At 40.9% G+C, this 10,526-nt stretch overlaps 1 protein-coding gene across 2 annotated transcripts; it reads left to right on the top strand.

The window, feature by feature from the left end:
- The first annotated feature begins 811 nt into the window (after window positions 1-811).
- Window positions 812-9,884, top strand: LOC113453571 (uncharacterized). Of its 2 annotated transcripts, none has more exons than XM_087928208.1 (6): window positions 812-952; window positions 2,457-2,896; window positions 3,152-3,269; window positions 3,390-3,457; window positions 6,248-6,374; window positions 7,774-9,884. In XM_087928208.1, the coding sequence occupies exons 2-6, from the start codon at window positions 2,480-2,482 to the stop codon at window positions 8,655-8,657; spliced, it is 1,614 nt and encodes a 537-aa protein (XP_087784334.1). In that variant the 5' UTR covers window positions 812-952; window positions 2,457-2,479; the 3' UTR covers window positions 8,658-9,884. The 2 variants fall into 2 exon arrangements, with proteins under 2 accessions (XP_087784334.1, XP_087784335.1); XM_087928209.1 differs by lacking the exon at window positions 812-952 and adding an exon at window positions 1,335-1,461.
- The last annotated feature ends 642 nt before the right edge of the window (window positions 9,885-10,526 follow it).

Below are 10,526 nucleotides of genomic sequence, written 5' to 3' on the forward strand. Positions count from 1 at the left end.
GGCTCAAGATCCAGGTGGATCATGACGGACTTGAACACTGGGCTCTATCTAACAAAATGTAATTCAGTGAAGAGAAGAGAAAAGTCTTACACTTAGGCAAGAAAAACCAGAAGTACACATATCGACTGGGTAAAACCAGGCTCAATAGCAGTAACTGTGAGAGGGATCTTGGAGTCTTAGTGGACAACCAGCTAAATATGAGCCAGCAGTGTGCAGCAGCAGCCAAAAAAGCTAATGCAATCCTAAATTGCATTAACAGAGGGATCAAGTGAGGTACTAATACTATTCTATAAAGCCTTAGTAAGACCACACCTAGAGTACTGCATCCAGTTTTGGTCACCACACTATAAAAAATTGTTGAGACTCTAGAAAGAGTGTAGAGAAGGACTAGGAGAGACATGATAGCAGTGTTCCAGTATTTGAGGAGCTGCCACAGAGAGGAAGGTCAAGCTATTTTCCAAAGCACCTGAAGGTCAGACAAGGAATGATGGATGGAAACTGAACCTGGAAATAAGGAGAAATTTTTCTGACAGTGAGACCAATCAACTGATAGAACAGAAGTTGCCATTGGGAGTTGTGGGAGTTTCATCACTTGAGACTTTCAGGAAAAGATTGGACTGCCATCTGTCCGTAATGGTGTAGAGTCTCCTGTTGGGGGTGGTGGTGGACTAGATGACCTATAAGCTCCCTTCTCATGATGTTCTGAGCCCCTGCAGGGTGCTGAGGCGTTGCCCACAGGATCCTCTAGGGGGCTCCCTTGAAGAGCAGGACAGCTCCCTCCCACTTCCGCCCCCCCTTTTAAAAGCGAACTGAGCATGCGCTGTCCATTTTCCGAAGTCAGGAGAGATGTGTTCCTCCAGCATCTCCGCTTTTTCTACAGTGCTCGGTTCTACCCACTTCTAGCAAGGGAAGAGGCTGCAGCAGGGAAGTTTGCACGGTCCCAGATCCAGACGTGAGTCGGGGTTCAGTTGATTGGGCTTTTCTCCCGCGCTGGAGGCTTGCATGGAGACCTGCAAAACTCCCATCCGACTTGGAGTCGTGGGAATGGGGGAGGCAGGGGTCCCATGTTCCTTCGCCGCCCCTGTGGTGGCAGGGGAGAAAGAAAGCAAAGTTTCGGATCCTGCGCGGTTCCCCCAGGGGGGGGGGAAGGGAGTTACAAAAAGGAGGGAGCCATTTAAACTCGTTTGGATGGGAAAAGCTCTTCGTGGGAGGGAGAGGAGGAGAAGTCGTCTTTGCAAAACAGACATTTTTGCCTTCAAGTCAGTCTTGACTCCTGCACAGTTTCCTGCATATTTCTTGGTCCCGTGTTCAGAAGGGGTTCCCCTCGCCGCCGCCTCCTCCTTAGGCCGAGAGAAACGAGCGTACAAAGGCTTCAACTCCGTGGGCAAGGTGTTGGGTGCAAGGTGTGCAAGGACCTGCTTTCCCGCCTCCCCCCCCCCACCAGTTTGGTTCTGCCTCACGGTAAATGAGGAAGATGTTGGAGGAGGGAGGTGCGCCTTGGGCTAAGATGCATCATTCACACACTATGATTAGGCCAGTATTTGTTTTGTTTTTGGTTAAGCTTGGCCTTTGTAAAGTCTGGGTATTTAATCCCCTAGTTGATTTATTTACTTGTTAAAAGGATTTAGGGAGCCCCTCAGGTCAATTGCTCTTTGTGACCTGGGACCTTTACGATTTGGATGGTACAGCCATAGAAATGATATGAATCTGTCTATTAAATCATATGAAATAAAATTACAGTTTGTGGGAACTATGATTCTTTGTTCTTTGTGTACGTGCTAGGACAATGGAGCCTTCTGGTAGTTGGCTGGGACACGAAGCAAGGAGCAAAGACAAATTGTTGCCATTTCTAACCAGAACTGTAGCAAACTTAAACTCTGCAGCCTTGTATGCTCTATGCGAATGATCAGTGCATGTTGTGTGATGTAATGCGTTTGTGATAGGACATTAACAAAATTGCTATGTTAACAAAGATTGCTTCTAATAAAAGAGGGTTTCGGAGTTCTCTCTGCGCTCTCATCCCAAGACAACTTTGCGAAGTGTCTTCTTTTCATGAGAGACCACCACAACAGTTAGCCATAGAGAGCCATTTGGCCAGTGATGAAAGCACGAGGCTTGAAACCAAGAGATTAACTTCTAGACCAGCCTTTGGCATAAAAGCGTTGAGCCCATGCCAGCCCTCAACCCAATTCACCTCACAGGGCTGTTGTGGGGGAAATAGTAAGAAGGCCTGCCTAGAGTGATTTAATTATCACTATTTACAATAATACAGAAGATATAAAATTACATTTTAACAAAAACTAGAAATTAGACATCAAAAATATTTAAATATATTTTTCTAATATTTTCATAGACATCGACATCCTGAAGGGTTCTAATAACTTGCCCCCTTCCCTGTTGCAGACATTAGTAGGTTCATTCTTTTTTTTTATTTTTCCTTACTTTTCCTTTTGAAGCTTTTTTAGAGACCAGAGAGAAGATGGAGGGACAACCCCCAGCAGATGCCGAAATTAGAAAAGGCCCTCCAGCTGCTCAGCCTGGGAGCTGTGGGAGGAAGGGGGCAATGAATCCTGGGCAGAAGAGCCACGAAGAGGCATCCAATAGTTCAGGGATCCAATGCTGCTACTTCCCAAAAGTGCAGTTCCAGGAGGGGAGCCGCCCCCGAGATGTTTGCACTCAGCTTCACTACCTTTGTCGTCAGTGGCTGCAACCAGAAAAACACACCAAGGCTCAGATGCTGGACCTGGTGCTCCTGGAACAATTGCTGGCTGTGCTTCCCCCAGAGATGGCAAAATGGGTGCGGGAGTGTGGAGCAGAGACCAGTTCCCAGGCGGTGTCCCTGGCTGAAGGCTTCTTGCTGACTCAGGAGGAGGAAAACATGCAAGAAGAGTTGCAGGTGGGAGAATGTAATCATGGCAGCTCTAAAGAGGATCTCTCTGAATTTGTCAATTTCTCCTAGGCAGAATTTTCTGGATTATTAACTCCTAAGGGAATTTGTTCTATTCTTCCAGGGATGTATTTGGGGCAATTCTTCCATTCTGTTTCTACTTTCAGCAATGGATATTGAGGGCTGCTAGTTTGAAGATGCAGTATGATAATTCATTTCTATCTCTGTGCTCTTCCTTTGTTTCTTGTATCACATCATGTCCAGAAATGCATGGAAGCTGCGACTGAGTATCCCAAGGGGAGGAAAGATTCATTCAGACCTTCTCAAGAGCTGCTCTTCAGGGAGAACTTCCAGGGAGATCCAAGTCAAGACGCTACGGAAGGTATGAAAAGCTTTTTCTGTGTGAGATGAGATTTCAACATTTAGCTGATTTTTTCCCTCCATTTTATTGGATTGTCTCTCTTTAACAAATCTGCTTCCACTATTTTTCTCTTTCTCATAGAGAGTAGAAAGCTGTCCTTGGTCTGTTTAGAATCACCTCCTTGTGCTGGAGCTGAATCGCTACTTGAGGTAAGGAGAAACGTTGGAAAAGGTCCATAATTCTTGAATGGATTTCATTTTGTTCCAGAGTTCAATGTATAATATTGCTGTTTCTAAGCAATATGAATTTGACATCAGGTCATTGAACATTCACACTCAGCTTAGTCTACTCTTCCCTCCAAAGGCAGGGGTGTCAAACTCAATTTCATTGACGAGCGCCTCAGGGCTGTGATTGACCGGGGTTCCAGGCGGGCATGGCCGATTGGGTGGGCGTGGCTAGTTTGACGCCACTCGCCAAACTGCTGCTTCCTCTTCATATTGGGTAGAACAGGCCTAAGCCAGGCTGGTCCACTTTTTCCTCTTCACATTGGGTAGACCAGGACGGTCCCACAGGCAGTATCCAACCACTACACGGGCCTTGAGTTTGATACACGTGTTCTAAGAGGATCCTTTGTGAGATGCCTTCTCCACCCGTCCAGCTTCATCATTAGATTTCATTGACCAGACTGTTGCCAGCATCAGGGCGCCTCCTTCTGTCTCCCAGGGTTAGTCTCACATACCATTACAAAAAAAATATCCTTTTCTGTCTTTTAAAAAACATCTTTGGGACAATCGTGACTTGATGATTGAGAATCTCTATAGACATATTGAGTTCTGTTACAAGCTCTTCCAATTCATTCATGAAGGTTTGGAGTTTGGGTACGTTGGTCCTTCAGTGGATAAAGTAAGCCATTGGAAAACATGTCAGGTGGGTTTTGCCAGTATTTTGCTCCGCCCATCCTAGGAAGAATGGGAGTCACTGACAGGTAATGGATTTAAGACCTAACTATCAATTGACAAAGAATATTTTAGTTTGTTATACTGTAAGGCATTCCAAACACTTCCAGCTCGATCAAACATTATCTGGTTGTGCCGTCAGCCAAAAGCGGTGAGATCTTATTCTTTTTTATATATAAAAAGTTTTTATTTTTATAACAAAAACAAATAAAACCGTTCTGTTCAACGGTGTGTCAGTTGGGTACGTATATCTTTGTGCACATAATAACGTTATCATATTTTACTTATTTATGTCATTGTTCTAGTCAGTATTTTATATCACGTGTATCACATATTATCCTTAACATTGTAATTGTTGTCTTTCAATGATATATTTCACATTCATTTTCTTACTCTATCTAACTCATTCAGTTATCAGTAATGGTATGTTATACTGTACACATATTTCAATTTCTTACCTTATTCAACCATTCATAAAACAAATTCCAAATTTATAATAATCTTTTTCTTCTTAGAGAACAAGAAGGAAAAGATTATTATAATTTTGGAATTGCCACTCAATCTGCTCATTTCTGCACATTCCATTATTTTCTTAATTATTTCCTCATCCATCGTAATTTTCTCATTTTTCCAATTTTGTGCAAATACAATCCTAGCTGCTGTTAATACATTAATAATCAAATACGTTAACTCTTTGTTTTAACCCTCAGGCAAATTTCCCAATAAAAATGTCTCTGGTTTTAAATCTATATGCTGTTTTATCATTTTCTCCAGCCACATGTGTATTTTAGTCCAATACTTTTTAGCTTCTGTGCATGTCCACCACATATGGTTGGTAGTATCTTGGTAGCTTCTGGTATTTCCAGCACTTCGCCGACTTATCTTGAAACATCTTGGCAATTCTCGTTGTGGGTAGATTCCACCTGTAATACTTCTTATACAAATTCTCTTTATAGGCCGTTAAATTGACATAGTCAATTTATAGTTTCTAGACCATAATATCTGCCATTTATCCAAGTCTATCCCATCTCCAAAATTTTCCGCCACGCAACCATTGATTCTTGTTCTTCCTCTAATTTCACTCCTAATAAATAACCGTATAATTTTTTGATCAACTTCTCTTCAGTGCCTGTTAGGATTTTATCCAGTACAGTCAGTTCGTTATAAAACCTAGCCATCTTGATGTCTTTTTCATACTTGTATGTATTTGCAAATACGAATATCAATTTATATTTATGCCTTGTAACTCTAATTCTTGCTTTGTTTTGAGCTCACCTTTTTCATTTAAAATTTCTTCCTATCTAATAATGTGTTCCTTTTTAAAAAGCTGTATATATGTAAAAGCTTCTAATGTTGATAACCAGACTGGTATTTTCATGTGATGATAGCCTCTTATTTTTTCCTATACTGTCAATAAGGCGTCCCTAATGTAGTGTCTCCTAAAATATCCATGTACATTACTTTCTATATACCATAAAAATGCGTGCCACCCCAATTGTAAATCATGCTCTTCTAGTGTTAATAATCTAACATTTTTCAACACAATCCATTCTTTCATCCACATCAATATAGTTGCCAATTGGGTAATCCAAAACCCCCTCTCACCCTTGAATCCTGTAATTTTTTTTTTTAATTCTTGTCTTTTCCCCCTGCCAGATAAATTTCAACATTGTTTTATTTAAATCTTCAAAATATTTTTTTTCAGTCTTATTGGAATCGTCTGGAATAGATATAATATTTTTGGCAATACATTCATTTTAATTGTCGCTATTCTATCTATTAAAGATAGCTGTAAATTTTTCCATTTTTCCACGTCTATCAGAATCTGTTGTTGCAATCTCTCATAATTATCTTCCTTAAGTGTTCTGCATCTAGCTGTTATTTGTATCCCTAAATATTTCACTTTTTTTGTAATTTGAATATTTAATTCATCCATTAATGTTATTCTGAATTCTGCAGAAGATTCCCATTTTTTTCAATGGACCTCTTTCCTAGAATGGAAGAAAATTATCCCATTATTCTTGGGATTGTGTCCTTTTTCAGGATATCGTTTCTTTTGAGGAAGTGGCTGTGTATTTCTCGGAGGAGGAGTGGTCTCAATTGGATGCTGACCAAAAAGAGCTCTACGGAGAAGTCATGGTGGAGAATTCCAGGAATCTCTTTTCTCTGGGTAAGAAAGCCTTTCTATGACCAGGAATATAGAGTAGGGCCTTGAATGTTATTTTTGATTTTTTTTTAATCATTTATTTACAGTGCATTCAGAAACTATTCAGACCCCCTTCACTTCTTCAATTTTGCTATGCTGCTGCATGATTCTACAGTTGTTGAAATCAGTATTTTGTATTTTAGGACCTGAAAACATTTTTTTAAAAAAACAATTTCTTTTATATCGGGGAAGCAGTGCAGATTTCCAATTTTTCTTTGAATAAACTTCCTTCTTTTTATAAAGTCAGCTTGGTCAAATGGTCAAGATACCAGGCTAGAAAACGGGTGGCTGTGAATAGTAGTTCTACCTTAGGCATGAATGCTGGCTGGGTGATTTTGGGCCAAAACTCTTTCAGCTCAACCCATTTCACAGAGTTGTTGTAGGGAAAATAGCAGGAGGAAGGAATAATGGGTTTGTCTGCTGCCTTGATTATTTACATAAAGCAAAGGAAGGATATACAGTGCATTCAGAAGGTATTCAGTCTCCTTTCTTTTTGTCAATTTTGTTATGCCGCAGCCTGATTCTACAGTTGTTGAAATTCATTTTTTTTCTCATTAATCATTAAACAAAATTTTAGAAATGCGTATAAATTCATTACTTTTTAGCCTGGGGTCTTAACCTTTTGACCAAACTGAATTTATGGAAAGAAGGGAATTTATTGAAAGAAAAATTGAGAAACTGCATAGCTTGGCTTTTTGCATAAGGGAAAATGTTTTTTTTTTAAAATAACTTTCTGTTCATGACATGCAAACTACTCATTTCATTGAAGATACTAGGAAGAATCTAAGGAAGAGGCTGAATATACTGAGCAAAATTCTGGCTACCGAGATTCGCTATTCTTTCCTGAACCTGGTCAGTGGGTTCCTGATAGCCGTAAGCTGCTATAACCAAGACCGGATGACTTCTGAGGGGTTTATTCCCTTCATAGACATATACCCACTTGTGTACCGAATTTGGCATTAGCCTAAGTTGAGGGTGGGGAGCTATTTTCATTCAGAAATTCCCTTTGGCTTTCAAAGATTCGGCTCTGCAGACAAGTGGAGCTGAGACTTTGATTGAAGTTAGGAAGTGCTTAGTATGTTGCTGCCCCAGCATGATACATTGTCCAGTACATTTTGGGAGTTTGTGGCACCATGGAATTGTCCCAGGTCAAAGATTAGGTAAGGGCTGTGATCTAATCCTATTATAGGAGCATATTAGAGATATGCTTGGAAATGGGTCTTTGCTATAATCTTACGTTGGACTCTTCATGTTTTTCCACAAAACAGATGACATATATTGATGATTCTTTGGCTAAGTTTCGGAAGAAAAGTTTTTATTTTTCCGCTATTCTTGCTAGTGTTCTCATTTTTTCTTTTTCAAGGCTTTAATGGGCAAGAGAATAAGAATTGCAAGGAGGAACACCAAGCAATCCATTTGAAAAAGGGGAAAAGGAAATTTGTAGATCAGAAGCAACCAAAGAGTGATGAAGCAAAGCAGTCACAAAGTGGAATTAAGAGAAGTCTTCCTTGGGTCAGTTGGCTTCCTAACCATACAGTGATTGATACGAGAGAAAGACCATATAAATTCATGGAGGGTGGAAAGTGGTTCAATAAATCCGATCGTCGCATTTCTCATAACAAGACACATTCAGAAGATAAACAATTTACTTGCATGGAGTGTGGAAAGACCTTTACTCGTAGCTGTAATCTTAATATCCATAGGAGGATCCACACAGGAGAGAAACCATATCAATGCATGGAGTGTGGAAAGACCTTTACTCGTGGCAGTCATCTTAATACCCACAGGAGGATCCACACAGGCGAGAAACCGTATCAGTGCATGGAGTGTGATGAGACCTTCTGTTATTATAAGACTTTTATAATCCATCAAAGGAATCACAGAGGAGAAAGACCTTATAAATGCATGAAATGTGGAAAAAGCTTTACTGGTAGCAGTAGTCTTAAATCCCACAACTTGATTCACACGGGAGAGAAGCCATATCAATGCATGGAGTGTGGAAAGAGTTTTAGGAAGAGTGGTAATCTTAATACCCACAGGAGGATCCACACAGGAGAGAAACCGTATCAGTGCATGGAGTGTGGAAAGACCTTTACTCATGGCAGTCATCTTAATACCCACAGGAGGATCCACACAGGAGAAAAACCATATCATTGCATGGAGTGTGATGAGACCTTCTGTTACTATAAGACACTTTTAACACATCTGAGGAATCACATAAGAGAAAGGACTTTAAAATGCATGTAGTGTGGAAAGACATTTACTCGTGGCCGTCATCTTAATTCCCACAAGAGGATCCACACAGGAGAGGAGCCATATTGAGGCATGGAGCGTGGGAAGGGTTTTAGGAAGAGTAGTCAACTTACCTCCCAAAATAAGACTTACACAGGAGAGAAACCATATCAATGTATTGAGTGTAGAAAGATCTTTACTCGTAAAGGTCTTAATTCCCACAATAGAAGCCAAACAGAAGAGAAATCATATAAATGTGTTGTGATTGGCAGGATCGGCCCTGTTAAGAAACTTTGAATCTGATGACTGTTAGATCGTGGATTGACGTCAGAACCAGGAAACGTTAATCTGAAGGGCAAGCCAGTTAATTAGCACGTTGCCTTAATGGGTATAAAAGGACACAGCTGAGCTGGTGCCTTTTGCCAGAAACAAAATATCTATTTTGAATGAGGACGTTACTACAAAGAGATCTCTGTTTGTTTGAATTTTGAAGGGAAGTCCTAACAGTTTTTGCCAGCCGTTATCTTGTTATTTTCTACAGTTTGATTTGATTGTGGAACGGCTGCTTTGTGTTTGTTCGTTTGAATTTCCAAGAGGGGACATAACATAAATGTCTGGAATGTGGAGGGGATCTTAAAAAGACTTGTGATCTCACTTCCCATAAAAGAATCCATACAGTGGAAAAACCAAATGAAACCATACACATGTAGTGAGGAAAGAGCTTTGCAGGGAGTAATGCTCTTACCATAGAAGGAACCCCAGGTGGGAGAAACCATGTCAAGAAGTATGGGTAGAGTTCCATGAGAAATCTAGGTAGTCCTCAAGTTTATGACTGCAATTGAGCCCAACATTTCTCTTGCTAAGTGAGAGAATTATTAAGTTGTGTGTTTTGTCCCCATATTACAAGTTTTCTTGCCACATTTCTTAACCGAGTCACTGTAATTGTTAGTAACACGTCCTGAGGTAAATCTGGCTTCCCCATTGGCCTGGCTTCTCAGAAGGTGATCACATGACCCAAGGACACTGCAGCTGACATGAATCCATTGCCAAGCATCTGAAGTTTGATCAGGTGACCATCAGATGTTCCTAAGTGTGAAAAATGGTCATAACTCACATTTTTCAGTGCTTCTATAACTTTGAATAATCACTGTATGAACTGTAAAAAAATGAGGACTACCTATCGTTGTCTAAAATATCATACAAGTTCCATTTCAGTAAAAATCCAAATAAATTGTAGACCTTAGATATGTATGCATAAATTCCCTTTCTCGTGCAAACCCGAACAGTTTGGATCCCCAATCCTGCTTGTGGTTTTTGATAAATCTAAATACAGAAAGGCTTTTTCTACCTGTAGAAATATTCTTAATTCTTTAATTACAATATTCTTATTGGTTTGCATTATAGTTTCAAATATTCCAAAATACCAAATATAATTATCACGTTCCCATCTAACTGTGTGGATGCTTTCCTTACAAAGCCGCGTCTCCTCGTATGGAAAGGGAGTGGTCCTCCCTCTGACTCACATACTTTGCCCTCCCACACCCAGTATGGGCAACCTGGCCAAGACAAGCGAGCACAGCAGCAGCAACCTTGAGGAGATAAGCGTGGCCAAGCACCCCTTTGGGAAAGCTGATCTACGCCGAGCTGGGTGCTTGTCCTCCATTTCCCAGGGCTCCGGGCAGTCCATGCCACCATTGGGGGCCCTTTGTGTGGCCTGGAGAGGGATGGCGAGGCCTCTCTGTTGGAGAAGGCTTTGGTGCTTGTCCTGGTCTTGCCTTCCTCTGCTGGAGACCTCTGGATTCCCCCTGCCCAGCCTTGCCTATCCCCCTCACAGAAGATGGATGCTGCTGCATGTAAAACACGGAGGAGAAAGTTTGTAGGAAG

Source organism: Pseudonaja textilis, chromosome 2, assembly GCF_049901715.1.
Source record: "Pseudonaja textilis isolate UNSWEBS1 chromosome 2, rPseTex1.2, whole genome shotgun sequence".
NCBI classification, from domain to species: domain Eukaryota; kingdom Metazoa; phylum Chordata; class Lepidosauria; order Squamata; family Elapidae; genus Pseudonaja; species Pseudonaja textilis.